General features: G+C 46.4%; 4 protein-coding genes across 5 annotated transcripts; 2 read left to right on the top strand and 2 right to left on the bottom strand.

Moving 5' to 3' along the window:
• Window positions 1-34: 34 nt before the first annotated feature.
• On the top strand, window positions 35-2,033 carry LOC6734311 (N-acetylglucosamine-6-sulfatase). The gene is made up of 5 exons (XM_016182157.3): window positions 35-55; window positions 141-248; window positions 302-995; window positions 1,052-1,689; window positions 1,745-2,033. The coding sequence occupies exons 1-5, from the start codon at window positions 35-37 to the stop codon at window positions 1,886-1,888; spliced, it is 1,605 nt and encodes a 534-aa protein (XP_016027366.2). The 3' UTR covers window positions 1,889-2,033.
• LOC6734312 (immune-induced peptides) lies at window positions 1,959-3,127 on the bottom strand. Of its 2 annotated transcripts, XM_016167987.3 has the most exons (4): window positions 2,969-3,126; window positions 2,694-2,906; window positions 2,132-2,634; window positions 1,959-2,075 (listed from the first exon to the last, which is right to left on the bottom strand). In XM_016167987.3, exons 1-4 carry the CDS (start codon window positions 3,018-3,020, stop codon window positions 2,070-2,072), a joined length of 774 nt encoding a protein of 257 aa, XP_016027365.1. In that variant the 5' UTR covers window positions 3,021-3,126; the 3' UTR covers window positions 1,959-2,069. The 2 variants fall into 2 exon arrangements, with proteins under 2 accessions (XP_016027365.1, XP_039148743.1); XM_039292809.2 differs by having other exon boundaries at window positions 2,009-2,634; window positions 2,969-3,127.
• Window positions 3,128-10,616: 7,489 nt separating this feature from the next.
• On the top strand, window positions 10,617-15,275 carry LOC27206772 (trichohyalin). Its single transcript, XM_016182585.2, has 2 exons — window positions 10,617-14,400; window positions 14,469-15,275. Exons 1-2 carry the CDS (start codon window positions 10,679-10,681, stop codon window positions 15,238-15,240), a joined length of 4,494 nt encoding a protein of 1,497 aa, XP_016027364.1. The 5' UTR covers window positions 10,617-10,678; the 3' UTR covers window positions 15,241-15,275.
• Window positions 15,276-15,355: 80 nt separating this feature from the next.
• On the bottom strand, window positions 15,356-16,275 carry LOC6734310 (attacin-C). Its single transcript, XM_016167986.3, has 2 exons — window positions 15,870-16,275; window positions 15,356-15,807 (listed from the first exon to the last, which is right to left on the bottom strand). Exons 1-2 carry the CDS (start codon window positions 16,193-16,195, stop codon window positions 15,408-15,410), a joined length of 726 nt encoding a protein of 241 aa, XP_016027363.1. The 5' UTR covers window positions 16,196-16,275; the 3' UTR covers window positions 15,356-15,407.
• Between the last annotated feature and the right edge of the window lie 353 nt (window positions 16,276-16,628).

The following is a 16,628-nucleotide window of genomic DNA, read 5'->3' as shown; positions in this document are numbered from 1 at the left end:
TATAAATTTAAATAGTTCGCGCGCTTCAGAGCTGATGTTCGTATTTTCACTAGTGGTAAGTGCAGTTTACTAAATAGGTAAAAATTATGGTAAAAATTTGATTAGGACTTAGAGCTTGTCTTATTTTGTTTGGCCATTAGCTAGCACTAAAAGATCGTCGCTGCCTTTTACAACACTGCACTTGCAAGCCGGGCTTTGTTATCGCACAAATTTTATGTAAACAAAAGAAAACTTCGATCTGCTCCATGGTGAGTATTCCTAAGTCATATTATATATGTTTTTCATCAGGCGATCTCTGCAGATCGGCTTAGCCCCCCTGATCGTGCTAGTCCTCGCTTGCCTGGGAAACACGGCCAGCGAGAAGTTGCCCAACATTCTGCTGATCCTGTCCGACGATCAGGATGTGGAGCTGCGCGGTATGTTTCCCATGGAGCAGACGATCCAGCTGCTGGGTTTCGGTGGCGCCCTGTTCCACAACGCCTACACGCCCTCGCCCATCTGCTGTCCGGCGAGGACGAGCCTGCTGACGGGCATGTATGCGCACAACCACGGCACCCGGAACAATTCCGTAAGTGGTGGATGCTACGGACCGCACTGGCGGCGGGCCCTGGAGCCTCGGGCTTTGCCTTACATCTTGCAGCAGCACGGATACAACACCTTCTTTGGCGGGAAGTACTTGAATCAGTACTGGGGCGCTGGGGATGTGCCGAAGGGTTGGAACCACTTCTATGGCCTTCACGGGAACTCTAGATACTATAACTACACACTCCGCGAAAATACCGGCAACGTGCACTACCAGTCGACCTACCTAACCGATCTGCTAAGAGATCGCGCCGCTGACTTCCTAAGAAATGCTACACAATCCTCGGAACCGTTCTTCGCGATGGTAGCTCCACCGGCAGCCCATGAACCTTTCACTCCTGCACCAAGGCATGAGGGTGTGTTCTCCCATGTAGAAGCCCTGCGCACACCCAGCTTCAATCAAGTTAAGCAGGGTAAGGTTGTTATCAAATGATATACCACCAATATATGTATATAAGTACCCCTTTAGATAAGCACTGGTTGGTGCGAGCAGCACGTCGTCTGCCCAACGAAACCATCAACACCATAGACAAGTATTTCCAGAAGCGCTGGGAAACGCTGCTAGCCGTGGACGAACTGGTCGTCAACTTGGTGGGGGTGCTAAACGATACGCAATCGTTGGAGAACACATACATCATCTACACCTCGGATAACGGCTACCATGTGGGGCAGTTTGCACAGCCCTTCGATAAGAGGCAGCCCTACGAAACAGATATTAACGTACCGCTGCTAATCCGTGGACCTGGAATAGCACCTGAGAGCCACATTGACACTGCCGTCAGTCTAGTGGACTTGGCACCGACTATATTGGCCTGGGCCGACATCGACACACCATCCTACATGGATGGGCAATCATTTCACGAGCTTTTGCTCAACAAAAGGCGAAGGGTTCCATTTTTCGAGCGTTCCCTGTTGATCGAGTACTGGGGCGAGGGAACTCTGGCCACCTACAATCCCGAATGCCCTTGGCCAGAAAAGGATCGTTTGGCGCAGTGCACCCCAGCAGCGGATTGCCATTGCCAGGATTCATGGAACAACACCTACGCCTGCCTAAGAAATATTCGTCATCGCGAGGATCGCATTTACTGCGAATTTCGTGATAACGAGGTAAAGTAGCATTTCACATTTACCTTTCCATATATTCCATATGTTTATATTTCAGAACTTTTTGGAGGCATATGACCTGCAACTGGATCCCTTTCAAATGACCAACATTGCCTACGATCTGCTGCCCATTGAACGAGCTTTGTATTCGTTGCGTCTCAAGAATCTCACACAGTGTTCGGGCCACTCGTGTTTTGCATAGATGCATTCATATTACTCATAACCTAACCAAATAGTCATCCAAATCCAAATTCGAACACGCTTGGCGCATATAGTTTTTGGGATATTTTTGTATTCAGATATCGTGTGATTTATGTTGCTATATACATAGTCTCAAATTAATCGTATTTTAAAGTCTAAAGTTGCACTTATTCGGAACCGTTTTAGTACTGAAAACATAAATACGTTAGTTGCGGGAACTGGTTAAATGAGTGAGATTGCTTACGATCTGATCGGGACGTCCCCTTCCGGACACGATGGTACGACCATTCCTATCGATTGTGACAGTGCGTCCGTCCGGACGCTTCCAAACGGAGACATTGTTGTCCCAAATTCCTGCCTGATCTTCGCGAGCCACAAAGTTCTCACCCTGGACGCGGGCATCGTTGATTCCGCGGCGGAAACGTTGAGCGGAGAAGCCACCGTTACCGAAATCAACAGTGCGATCTGGTCGCTCCACATGGAACTGCGGACTGCGGCGGCTGCGTTGAATATAGACACCGCCATTGCCAATGGTTACGGTGCGATCTGGACGTGCCACATGAAGCTGTGGACTGCGCCGGCTGCGCTGAATGTAGAATCCTCCGTTTCCAACGTCAACAGTGCGACCGGGACGCTCTACGTGAAACTGTGGACTGCGACGGGCGCGTTGTGGGATACCCACACTCTTTGCTCCATTGGAACCTACGTTTTGGGCGGAATAACTGGGGCCACTGATGGTGTGGGAAGCTGAAATTATGAACATAGCGTTAGAATCTTGGAGAATCTGTATAGAGACTTAAGCTTACCTGGTCCACCAGCGTTCTTTCGGTTAACAAACGTGTTGCCCGCCTCATCGGTGTACACATGCTCACCCCGCTGAGGAGCGTTTTCGAACTGGCCACCCACTCCCGGCACGCTGTAGGTGCCTTCATTCTGGCCCCTTATATAGACCTGGTTGCCCGGAGAACCAAAGACATGCGGTCCATTGCGACCGTCGTAGGTGTTTTGTGGTTCCGCACCTGCCAGGATTGCAATAATGTCATGAAATATATTATATTATATATTTAGAAATACTACTTACCGACGCAGATAACGCCACAGACAGCTAGTGCAATCAATCCAAACGATTTCATTGTGATCTGTTCCAGAGCCCAGCTTCAACTGAGTGCAATCGAACGGCTTCTAGTATTTATAGCCGGCAAGTAGTTATCGAATTAGCAACTGGATGCTGAGCTTGTTTACAGCGATCGTTCAGAATTTCCCAAACGTCACAATCCGATCTGAAATGGGTGTGCGATCGGGAATTTCTGAAAAGATTGCCGCCCTGACCCGCACTAAACCATTAAGCATCCACATAAGGTAGCTCAAATGCAATCGCTTATTTGGAAAAGCTGCCATAACTAGTTTAGTACTCGTATACCATGTAACTTCTGCTACTAAATTATATTATAATATGACAAGAGCATCAACTGCATAGGTCTCTTTAGCACGTGCTTATATTGTTTCGTCGAGTTGAATCAAACTGTCGGGTTTTCTTAGCCACCAGATAGTTGCATTTAAAGTAGATTGCTTTTGACACGAGAATATATTCCTGGAAGTCTCTTGTTGCTACTATTTTGTGGCCAACAAGTGCAGTAAATATTTCCTAAGTGAACTTGGGATAAAAAGAAAATAGATTTTCGAAGGCATTCATTTATCTTTGGATTTAAGCGAAACTTGAGGCTATATATCAGATCGACTAATTTACAAGTGTTGTCTAATAATTTCTGCTTATAAGTGTTTTCGCTTTAAAAGCTAATGCAAATCTAATTATACGAGTTATTATAACCTTCGACTGATAGTGAAAAGGTAATGCGTAATTAAATTTTATTTTTAATTTTTGAAAAAACATAGTTTTTTCGAACGTTAATATAATTTCAGATATGAAGAGATTTATATTGAAATAAGTGTAATTTTCATGAAATTACTTGAAATATTCGAATTTACTATATATTTCGAAATCAATATCCAAATCAGTTCAAAATGGATGAGATTTGTGACATATTTTTTGAAGTTCACCTTAGCTGGTGATCACTGTATTCCCCCGCTTGGTGTATGCGCCCGCCCATTTGAATACAGACTGGCGCATGCATTGTCTTCTGGTGGAGCCAAATTCGATTCGCTTGCCCTCATGTTTATTTAATCTGATCAATTGGCGCAGCGTGTCACATAAATTTGGACAATTTTAAAAATGCACAAAATACACTAAATTTGCTGGTTGTTTGTCTTGGCCAGACCAGGATGCCAAGGATGCCCAAGATGCCCACGACAAATAGACGACACTTGTGACCAAAACCATTGCCACAAAAAGGGGTTTGGCTCTTGGCTTTTGTTGGCTTCTGGCCACGTCGATGTCGGATGATGTTGGTGCAACTCAACACCTTGGCAAATGAAAAGAAATTGCCCGGCGTAGCCCGGCCTGGGCTGTTCTCTCCGGATGTTTCCGGTTGCACGTGCAGATGTCTCAATAGCCCCCCAGTTCATCCAGCTCCGTTCGCCAAACAAAATACTTCAGTGCAATTGCATTTAAATCAGTTGGCCGTGGTGCTCGTGCGTTGTTTTCCTTTCGAATCCTTCGGATCCTTCGAATCCGTCGGGACCTCCGTGTGCGCGGCACCCACATAAATTATGCAAAATTTTTTCCCAGCCAGCAAGGCGAAGGAGTATAGGATGTGTAGGAGCTGGAGGAGCAGAAGGTCCATGTCCCTGTGGCCTGTGCGCCATTTGTTCATTTCGAGACCAATAAAATGAGGCATTTGAAAGTTGTAAATATGCTGCTGCCATTCGACGTTCAGTGTCTGCGGCTCGTAAACTGTCGGCCAGTGTTTTGTCGGTAATTTTCTATTTGCCACAGTTGCGTTGCGCTTAATGAATTGCTTGTGTGCGGCATGTTGCATATGCATAAGTGGGGGGCGGGCGGGAAAAGAAAACCCGTCTATTTCTATATTGCATTTAAATGCGCCTCCGGCGAACCTTTCATTCGTTCATTTCCATATTTAGTCGTGGCGACTTGGGGCTACCAGCGCTTTCTTTGTGTCCGCCGTGTAACATAATATTTTACTCAGAGATCGCAGCGAAAAACAGTGGAAAAATTTGTTTGGCCAGCGGATGGATGGACAGCTGTAAAATGGGAATAGAAAAAACAAACGGAATGGCTCGTGCCATGTCATGTTTTGTGATGCACGGGTCCAAGGATGCGCGCCGGGTGTCCTTTTTGCGCCCCTTTGTCATGTCGCTCGAATGGCGCACAGCCACCCACCCAACCAGCCGGGCATCCGAGCATCCAGGCATTCGAGCATCCCAGTATCCTCGCATCCTTGCTTCCTCGAACCCATCACCTCCTTTGAGCACTCGCCGTGACAAGGCAAACGAATTGAGGCATAAGTAGGAATCGCTGTAATATTGCCAGGCAACAACCCATCCGAGTTGCTGGCCAGTTCGGATCACTTTGCAGTTCAGTTCTTAGTTCGGTTCAGTTCTTGTCGTTGGGCCACCGAAAAAGTTTAAGCCAAGACAATGCGACATAATCGAAAAACAACAGACGGATGAATTCGCGTGAATTATGCTGAAATTGTGGAGCTCCCCTCTCTCATCTGCCAGGATGAAATGTTTACTTTTGATTGACTACGCTGTTTGATAAGAACGTCTCTTGCCGGGATTACAAAGATCCATTTCAGGGGGATATGCTGCACTTCATCAGAGTTTTGGTTATGGATGGGGAGGAGCTAGTGCTGGTTGGTTAAAGTAGATTTATGCATGTTTATATTTGATATTAGATGTTTGTATAAATATATATGAATATTTTATTAAAAAATGTTGGCTTACTTAGTAGTAATCATCAAATTAAATATTGATTATGGTGGTCAAGACTATGGTCACCAAACCTTCGGTTTAGAATATAATAGGTACATGATACATACATTTTTTTCACTTCATTTCTTAGGGTCTAATCCCTAAGTATCACAGTAAATGTAGTCAAATTCTCAAATCATCTGTCTTAAAACCTGAAAAACACCACCTCTAAAAAACCTTAAAACAAATTTAGTAAGATTTTTACTCTAATAGATAGATAATAGGTAATAAAATAGGACTAACATCACTACCAAAACTACGATTTCGAATTGTTTGTACGCTTTCTAGGGATTCGTAATCCTTGAGTCAGCAAAGTCTAAACCAAATCGAATATAATCCGGATACAAATTGGTTTCAGCCTAGAAGTATGCAACTATTTGCAGTCGCCTGCATGGACGCTGGCAATCGAAAACTGTTGCATACTTGGCAGCTGCACAGAAATATATGTACCAATATATAGCCCCACTTTGGGGCCATGTATGCGTGCTGGACTATTTATCAATTTATTACGCGCAAAAAGTTTGCTGTGCGACTATAAGCCAACTGTCGCTGCCAGCGATATGTGGCATAAACCTGTTGTATCCGCATCCTGACATCGTTCAATGCTCATTGGGAATAAGCGGTAGTGTGCGTGCCGCAAAATTAGCCAGGCACACGTACGACATACAGATAGATATATATATATATACGGAAATCTGGGCATCAGGTGGCTGGGGCTTTGTTAACGGATTTATGCAGCCATAATAAAACTTGGGCGCTGCAAATTGATTTATGGATGGTAGAGCGCGCAAACAATTGCAGATACACTACTATTCTATCTATTCTAGCTCGTAGGACCTCTGCTGGCTGGAAAACTTTTAATTTTCTAAATGTATTCGCCGACAGAGAACTTGATGCCTTCGATACGCAACGCACATAAAGAAGCAAAGCCAACTGGCGGGAAAACCAAGTCGGAGTTGGGCGCACATCCGTCCCAGGGAGAGCCGAGCTGCAATTTAATGGCGAGGCCAACGTAAAAACTGGAAAATTATGACCAAAATGAGAATTTAATCGAAATACGTGAGTGGAAAAATGAAAATTTGACTGCAACTTGGGAACGCGTCTGACTGGCCGAAGACCGAAGCTTTCTCACCTTTCTTCTCTCTGGGAAATGCTGTGCAGTCAGCGAAAGGGGATTCGATATATTCATACGCAATGTAGTACATTAAGTGTCTTATTATAAATATAATATATGATTAGTAACAGCAAACATTTTAATTTTAATACCCATTCTATGTATATATCAGTTTAGCTACATAGCCATAATTCTTAAATCTCTGGTCTTCATTTGGTTGGTTATTTATAATTTGATAGAAAGTTAGTGAGTTATAAGAAGACATTTCTTTACATTACTTTAACTTTACTTAACTAAAACCCAATAATTTTGAACAGTGCACAAGTAGCTAGGCAACAGGCGGCGGAAAGCAGCATAAAGTACCCAGTGCAAGCTCATGCAACTTTTATCATGGCCACAAATGCTACTGCTGGTGGATCCTGGTAGCTGGTTGGTGGGTTTCTGGTTGCTGGAGTATCCTGGCGCATCCTGGCGCATCCCGCCGCATTCTGGCATCATCATCAACACTGGCTTCATCTGCTTACGCGTTGCCTTGAGGCCCACGCCCACCGAAAGCCGCCCACTCGCTCTAGGAAATAGCACAAATTAATGCCACCGACTCTTGCTGCCTTTCCACCGTTGCGTCTGTCTTTAGCTTTACCGTTGCCCCGGAATCGCGTTGCACGTTCCTTTATTTTTTTGCCCGATTCTCATACGCAGGCAGACAGACAGACAATTCTCAAATGAGTCAACAATAGTAAAATGCTTTATTTTATTACCAGCCAGAGAGCCGCCTTCGCCGAGAGATCGGCCAGAGGAGCTACCTTCTAGGAGATTGTTTTCCTGCCTTCAACTTCCACGCAACTCGAAAGTTGTTGATCTTTAATTACTGGTTCAGTTGGCAGTGTTTATGTGCACACTTACTACTCGACTTCATTTCTTCAACTAACCTTCTAATTTACAATCTGTATTCAGCCCTTAGTTAATGTCTTTACTTTTAAGATGATGTAAGTTTCTGTGCCATTCGAAGAATATTCCGCTTGAGACCGATAGTGTGCACTAGATGCATTTAGGCGCTAAATATTTAATTCCCCGTTGGCAACATCCGTTGCTAATTGCTTATAATTAACTAAATGACAGCCGGGCCGCGGACGTGACGGCAACTTCATCTGGAGCTCATAAAGCAATCACATGCACTTGCACAACTATAAAAACTTCCGTGTCCTGTCCCGAGTCCTTGGTCCGCCGCCCGCCGTCCTGTGTCCCACGTCCTTCGTCCTTCGTCCTTGATTCTAGCTTGTCCGTCTCTTCCGGCTGTCATGCTATTGCCATTAGCCTGGCCTTTACTGCTCTGCAACATTTCCTTTTGCGACTTCTTTCCTTGGGCTCGCATTCTCCTCCATTCCCCAATTTTTTTCTTCCCTGCTGCCGTCCGACTTTTGGCAATTTTCCATATGCAACACGCAACAGACGTTTTTATGTTTTCTGTGTGCGCCGCCCATAAAAAAGTAAACGAGCGGCATCCGAGGAGGCGACGGTTCATGGTCACGGTCTTCATCTTCATCTCCGTCTCCATGTCCGTTTCTCAAACGGGTGAACTGCTGGAACTGTAGCTGTAGCTGGAGATCCGGAAGGGATGACAATGGTTCCGGGCAAGGCAATGGAAGTCAATTATCGAATTAATTTAGTTGCCCAGTGTCCGGGAAGTGGGCAATGGTTGCGTTTGCACTTCATGCACATCATAAATGCGAACGGCAATGACTAGAATTGGGGATTATGGCGATTAAGCCCGGATAGCTGGAGCGGAATTCAAATTGTTTTTGCCAGTCAGTCAGTCCGGGCGGCGGGACGGTGCGGTGCGGCATCTGGGCATGATTGTGAAATCCAGCAATTAATTAAATTATCCGGCGAAATGAAATTTTTGTCGCCGAAAGCAACAGCTAGCCGGCCCCGCGAACATTCCCCGCAATATGCATGTATCCGTGTCCAGGACCTCGTCCTGCTCGTCCCTCGTCCTTGTCCGTGTAATTGATGCGTTAATCCGCATATTGACAGCGGTGCCTGCGGTGGCTTTATGGAAATATGTCCCCAGGCTCAGCCGCATCGGTACTTCGCGGCCCTGTTGAAAGGATTTGTCCGGGCGCATATCGCACCACTGCCAGTTCCCGCGTCCTGTGTCCTGCATCCTGCATCCTGCGTCCTGTCACTGCGACTCTGGCTAAGTAATTTAATTACATGCCGCAAAATTATCGCAATATTGTTTATTGGCCAGCGGCGCTTGACGCATTTTGCGTGAGATTAATCCGACATTCTTTGCCCCTGAACTATCCGCTAATCTGTGGCGGGAGTTTGCCGCAATTTGTCAATATGCAGGAAAATAATGCAAAATCACGCAAGACCATATTGCGTATACGCAACGTTAGCATTGACAGTTTTGCGGGCGCATAGAATCACTCGATTACAGAAAAAAGGGGGTGCTACTTGTCTGAAAGTTAACTATAGTTAACTATATTTTTCCACAATGAAACTTTTCTGGATGAGCAACCCTAAGTCCCCCAAATTCGAATATAAATGAAGTTAGCAAACCATTGTCTAAAGAAAGACGTGAATCAAAAGCACAAGTATAACTCCTTCGTATGATGCAATTAAAAAAGGCGGTTTACTTTGTTTGCCACATCTTGCGATGAATACAAGAGGATATATGTTCACAAGTCATTCCCCCGATAATTTCCCAAACTAAACAGCAAACAATGCGTTTATTCGTATTGCCTGCTTCATTGGCATTGTTGGGGGACTATAAAGTGATGGTAAAACTTTTAATCAAAAGCGAATGCGCTCTGTGCCCGCTAATTACATTAGTTCTGCCTGCTGCTGCGGGTTGGCTTATATATGTATGTACGAGTTACATATGGATACACGTAGATGGTGCTACTGGATGCTGCAGTTGCTCCCGCTGAATGTTTGAATATTTTCAATTATTTCGAGCGGCGCATTGTGCTGACTTTGGCATTGACAGCATGCAGGATAACACACACACACACACACACCTACTCAAACTCTCACACAGACGCAGACTCACACACACACTCGCAGCGACAGAAGGAAATAGGAAATGTTATTGTCGCTGTGCATCCCCATTCCATTTCCCTTTCCACTTCCATTGGCAAAAGTTTTGGTATAAAACAAAAATCTGATTTACATGGGCGAGAAAACAATACGCCCGTTGGGAAATCGGAGTGGGCGTGGTGGGTGGGTATCATTTACCCATGCGCCCATGGCTGCGCATATGTACGTACGTATGTAGTATGTAGTGTGTGGGTGGGCAACAAAGGACATCTCATGTTAAACAGCTGTCGGAAGCCGCCGGCGCAGTCGTCGTACGTGTGCGAAAACTTGACACAATGAAGCAGTTGCCGCTGGTCGGAAAGGGGGGTGGGGCATGTTGCCGCGGGTGTGGCGGGGAGTGGGCGTTTGCGGACTGGTGACATTGCGACTCTTATCGGGCCACGTTGTCAAAGTTGTGCGGCAGACACCTGTTGCCAGCCAGCGCGTGGAAAACTCGAAGCCCCATTGAAGTCCAGCCTGTTGTGGTCAGGAAAATGAACTCCAAACAATGTTTACTCAAATGTATATTAAGAATAAGTTAGTTATATCATAAATATATATTCCAATTTAAATTTATCTGTAAATTAATTTATAATTGGGAACACCACGCTCTTGTCAGAAACGAAGTAGGTAAAAGCATTTAGTTTTCAGTCTAGACAGCTTCACATTTGTCTTATTCTTTACAAAACTATAACTGACAGCATGATTTTCCTACAATTCTGGTGGGCGCTGATGGTGTTCAGTAGTCCTGGCTCCGCCCAGCAGATCTCTGTCGAGGAGGAGAAGCACCCGGTGGAGGGCAGCGATAAGTTGCTCAGCTTCAGCCGGGCAGTGGAGCTGGTACGTCCCGAGTTGCAGGAGCTTAAGGCTTCCTACAGCGGTCGCCAGGAGCAGGATGCTCTCAAGCAGCGGGATCGGCGCAATTCAATCGACAATATGCTGGCCAGTTATGCCCAAGGGGATGTCGGGAAATCGAAGGATGAATCTGATGATGAAGAGCGAATGCTGCAGGAGGCGGCGGACGCTTGGTTCCGTGACATTCAGGCCAGCATGGAGAAGAGCAATCCCTATAAGAAGCGATCTGGTGACAAGCAGCAGCGATCCATAGCCAAGAATATTATCGACCAGCATGCCAAGGCACTGGAGCGCACCGAGGTGGGGAAGGTTAAGCTGAAGTACAAGCAATCGGGCGATGACACCATCGTTCGCAAGTTCCAGGTGACTAAGTACCCTGAGCTTACGCATAACACTGGGATGACCCACCTAGACGTCAAGCTGAAGCACGTGCAGCAGATGCTGACCGACCAGGAGAGTCTGGAGGCCAGGCAGATGGAGAAGAAGAATGAGGAGCCGAAAAAGGTGGAAGAATCGAAATGGGTGGACAAGTTGCCCGAGTTCGGTGATAACCCCGTTCCGGATGGCATCTACGAGAGTACACTCAATCGCCTGGCCTTCCCCTATGCTTCGTCGCACAAGCTGGCCCACGAGGCCAACTACAAGCTCTCCAAGATCGAGCAGGAGGCGTCCGAGAAGGGCCCCAGCAAGCATTCCAAACCTGGCCGGATCAGCGAAGGTTTTGTGAAGCAGCTCAAGCGGAGCTCGTGCAGTGGCTTCAATCCCATGAATGAGATCAAACTAAAGACCAGCAGTCGACTTATGCTCAAGGGCCTAGGTCCATCGCTTCCAAGTAACGCACTGCTGGACATCCATCGCAACCAAATGGTGGACAGCATGATCCGACGGAGGGAGCTGGAGGTACAACAGCAGAAGCACCAGCAGCAGCAGCAGCAACTGGAATCTAATGAGGATAACGACGATGTGGATCAGCGAATGGGAATTAATAACTTGATGGCACAGAGTGAGAACTTGGAGTACCTACAGCCCGTCAATACCGGCATGGACGGGAATCGAATGATGGAGATGCCACAGAGCTACGACTACCGGGTGCACCAGTACGATCGATTTCATCCTCTGAACCAAAGGCAAATGTCTAATGTGGGGGACTACGAGAGGAGTAATCGCATGCCGCTCGACCTGGATCGTTTCAAGAGGGAACCGCATTCGGAGTCCTCTTTTCTGGAAGCCCCTAATGAATCACAGGAACCGGTCCTTAAGTCTGAGGATGAAAATATATCCGATCGTAAGATGGCCATGAAAATTTCAGAATTGGACATTAAGGATAACAAAGCCTTACATTCAACCGGCGATGGGGAATCCAAAGAAAAGGACACACATGAAGAGGTTAAATTAGAGGGCCTACATGAGGAGCTTAAGTTGGATGAGGAATCTTTAGTCAAGCCCGAAAGTAAAATTGATTCTGAGGTATCGTCCATCGATGGAAAATTTGAGGATAGGTCAGAGATCGAAGTGGAAAACAAGCCATTGGGTCCGGTAAAACGTGAAGCCAAGGTAGAGCTAACCAACCCAATGGGCAGTAAGCTTAAAGATGATGGATCCACTTTGGAAGCTAAATCAAGTGCAGAGTCGCCTTTAAAAGGAGATGTACCACTGAATTTGGCCAGAAAAAACGAACTCAATGTAAGTACTGGTGCAGATTTGTCCTCCATCTCCGAAAAGCAAAACAGTTTGAAGAAACGTAAAAGTTCTGAAGCGGATGATGGTTCCGATAAGCATGACAGTAATCCCGATTGTGACACGGAGTGCAAGTCGGAGGATGCGGAAAAGTCGGAAACGGATGCCGAGAAGGACGACAGCATTGTCAAAGTCAACATCAAGCTAAAGCTTCAGGAACCAGCAGAGGAGAAATCAGAATGCGAGGAAATCAGTAAAGTGGTGGCCAAAGGGGCTGCTGCATCGCCTCCGAGAGTGAATCCCGATGCTGTGGTGAAACTGTTGGCCAATGAATTGTCCATGGACAAGGACCGTGGAAAGCGGCAAACAAGGCATCGAAGATATCGTAGACAGAACAGAAGATCCAAGCGATCGCTGGAGGATAACGAGCAGGAGCAACAGCAACACGAATCAGATGATAAGCAACATGCAGTGTCCAAACGTTTGGTTCCTCTGCTGGATGACTTCGAAGACCACAATGGCAATCGTGCTGGTTTCGGGAATCTGGGTAATGGTATGCTTACACCGGATGCAGAGTATTCGGGTGAAAGGTCATATCCAAGCCATGAAATGCTGGCTCACTTGGATGAACTGGAAACTGCTCATGACGGCGATTCCATGGCATCGATCTACGATCCCACTAAGGTCGTGGTACCCATGGTGAATCAGCGACCCAATGGCGGCTTTCAGGGGCAGCAGCCTGTGCAGATTCAATTTTCACAGCAGCAGCCGCAGCAGCAGATGCAGCAACAGCAAATGCAGCAGCAACCACTGCAGCAGCCACAACAGCAGCAACAACAGCAACAGCAGCAACAACAGCAACAGCAGCAACAACAGCAGCAAGTGCAACAGCCGCAACAAAACGATCTAAATCGTCAGCGTCATCAATCAAGTAATTTCCAGGCCAGTTTTAATCTAAGCCATTTGTTCAATGAGTTGGAAAAGTTGCAAAATATGAAGACACCACAGCCACAACAACAACAGCAGCAGAAGGTGCAACAGCAATTAATGCCACAACAGCAACCGATGCCGCAACAATTCCAGTTGCCGCAACAGCAAATGCCGGTGCAACGAAATATCCAACAATTGCCCGAAAAGCCCATTTCGCCACCTATTAAATCCTTTGGAGCACATCGCTACTTTGGGCCCTTCTTTAACAAGCAAATCAAGCACGACCCTTACATGGCGGCGATAGGAACTGCGACTACTTTGGATCCCAGATGTGTTGCCATTACGGCTACGGGCCCTCCTCCAGTTGGAAATATAACTAGCGCGTTTACTTTGCCTGCGAATTGCACAACTACTACGGTTCCCAATAGTCCAGTGTCATCCACACCAGCCCCATGTACCAATCAATCGAGTCAAACGGATATTGCTTGCCGTGCTCCGGATGCGATGAAACTCAACGTTTCCATAAATGCGAATTTGTGCGGGGATCCTAAAACCAAACAGTTCTATGGCAATGGCTCCATAAGTCTGTTGCCCGGTTATAATGCGTTGCATTCTGAATTGAACCTTGGCTATCAGAATGATCCACATCATGGAAATGCTGCACTATTGGAGAACGATCTAGATGATCTGAAGGCCAAGGACGAAAGGCGTATACGCGATGTGGGCGAAGAGTCCAGAGATGAGTGGGAGCCAAAAACTGGAAATGAGAAGCCCAGAAAGCAGGAGGGTCAGATAAGAAGGCCAAGTATTAAGTGGAACCGAAAGCATAAGAATCGCCAAAAAGCTGCGAAGGCAAAGTTAAAAGAGCGTCCTAATGATGCCTCCAAAGAAGCCACACAAGGAGGCACAAAAGATGCATCAAATGTGGCAACAAATGAAGGGCAAAAATCGTCAGGAAAGTGGTAAGTAATAAAAGGGTTAATAAACTAGTCTACATCTTTTTAATTCGTATTTTTTTTGCTTATTTTAGCCACCGACCTCGGATAGAAATACCGGATTCCCGATCGGAAAGTTACGATAAGCTAATCACGGGCAAAATCTCCGAGGACATAGTTTCTGCTGTCTTCGAGGCAGTGGAAAATGATCCCGGCATGGACCGCTTACTGGCGGTTCTGGAGAGGAATCGCAAGTGCGCACAGACGCAGTCCAAGAACTTCTATCAAATCCGCAACGACAAGACCGAGAGTTATCTACGTCACACGGAGACCATGTTGCGGGACACAATGGAGGCGATTAGCGGCATAATTGATGAACAGGTGCGACGAAGAGCATGCATTCCTTTGCGCCCGGATCTCCAGGACTTCTATGACCTAATTCTCAAGACATCTAACGAGCAGCAAAAGTGTCGCGAGAAGCGACAGAGCACACTTCAAATCCTTGCCGAGGATTTCAGCCAGGATGTGCGATTGCTCGATCCGACTAAGATCAGCCAAAAGTCGAGGATCGTCAAGAAGTTACTGCGGCAGTACGAGGATCTCCCGATGGAGGATCAACAGGCGGCGGTTCGAGTGCGCGATGAGTTGCTCCTGGATCTGGTTTATCTCCAGAAGATGGCCGAATCCGCAGAGCGCAATCAACGTAACGCCCGTTTGCAGGAGGTGCTCAAACAGACCAGCCTGGACGAGGTCCTGGAGAAGAGCCTAACCACCGAGTACTCACCGCGCTTTATAAAACTGTTAAAGACGGCGGAGCTTTATAAGGAGGCGGGCGAGCAGCAGGCCAAGGCATTTGTGGGTCTTTAGTCTTCTTTTATTAACGTTTTAGATTTTTGTTTCAATTCATTAGTTGTTTTTTCCAATTAAAAATTCGCTTTGTTTGAGTTAAGTCATATATTTTTAACACATTTGGAATAAGCAACAAAATTCATTTTAGAATAAATATTGTGTAATATATTTTTAAGAATATATTTTTAGCCAAAGTAGTGGGAGAGTCCCAGATTGGCGCCCAGATCGGTCTGGCCCTTGAAGGGTCCACTTGTCCACTTGGATGCCGTGCTGCCCAGATCGAGCCTTGTGTTGCGATCCTGCGACTGCCACAGATTGGCACGTCCACCCAGCTCCAATTGCTTACCCAGTCCGGGGATATTGGCGTGCGTCAGGGTGGCTCCATGTCCATTGATGTGAGAGTAGTCCAGGCCAGCTCCATTCCTATCGAACTTGAAGCCATTGGCCAGCTGGTTCTGCGAGGCAAATGCCTTGGCATCCAGATTGTGGACTCCGTTGTTGAACAAATTGGCGGTGGCCGTCTGCTGGAAGCTGTCCCGCACACCGGGCGTATGGGTTTTGGTCAGTTCCAGGCCGTGTCCATGACTGCTCATGAAAAATAAGATTAGTTGGACTGTTGCTCAGACCTTAATCCTGTAGAGACTCACTTGTTGTAGCCCAGGGTGGCGCCGCTGGTTACCGGAGTGGATACCGGTTTAGTCTGCGTGTTGCCCGCTGCGAACACTTGTCCAATGACATGGTGATCGGGCGTTCCAATGGCCTTGCTTAGATCCAATCGGGCATCGGCGCCGCCACTCGGATTGGATGTGAGCGATCCACCCAACACCTGGCGACGTGCTCTGTAGATTCTGGGTGGCGTTGGTGGTGGAGGATAGTAGATCAGTGGCTGGGTATACGGACGCTGGGGCAGGGCCACCGCAAGGGAGACAAGTACGCCAATGATGACCACGATCAGGAGAACAATTTTGCTCATATTGCTGTATTAATCTTCTGACTTTCGATCTACTTGACAAAGCGGCTGACTGATGACTGTCGATGCTGGAATCTGGTCACCGTGCATTATATAGAAATCTATCTCTGAATGGGGCTTCCCGTAGAAACCGCCAGTGAATACCAATATATAGATGGATGATTTGTGATGCCTTATCTGTAAGCTGAGCAACGTTTCGCACTGGGATCCCCGAATGACCAGGTGCTTCACAACTTCTGATAAGAGATTGTGCATCCCCTTGAAATTACTTGCCGGCGATTTTCGAACTCTTTAAGAGTTTATTTAGTAGACAATTTAAAATAAAAGAAAATTTAAATTAAAATAATTTTAAAATAAAATTCTTCAAACCATATTTTGATTATGAAAATCTGCGTTTTGTACAGAACTTGTGATGTACATAAATACCAATATCTAT

The sequence above is a fragment of the Drosophila simulans genome, chromosome 2R (genome assembly GCF_016746395.2).
Source record: "Drosophila simulans strain w501 chromosome 2R, Prin_Dsim_3.1, whole genome shotgun sequence".
Classification (NCBI taxonomy): Eukaryota; Metazoa; Arthropoda; class Insecta; order Diptera; family Drosophilidae; genus Drosophila; species Drosophila simulans.
Note: the sequence above shows the minus strand (reverse complement) of the source record. Positions and strands in the feature narration are given on the sequence as shown.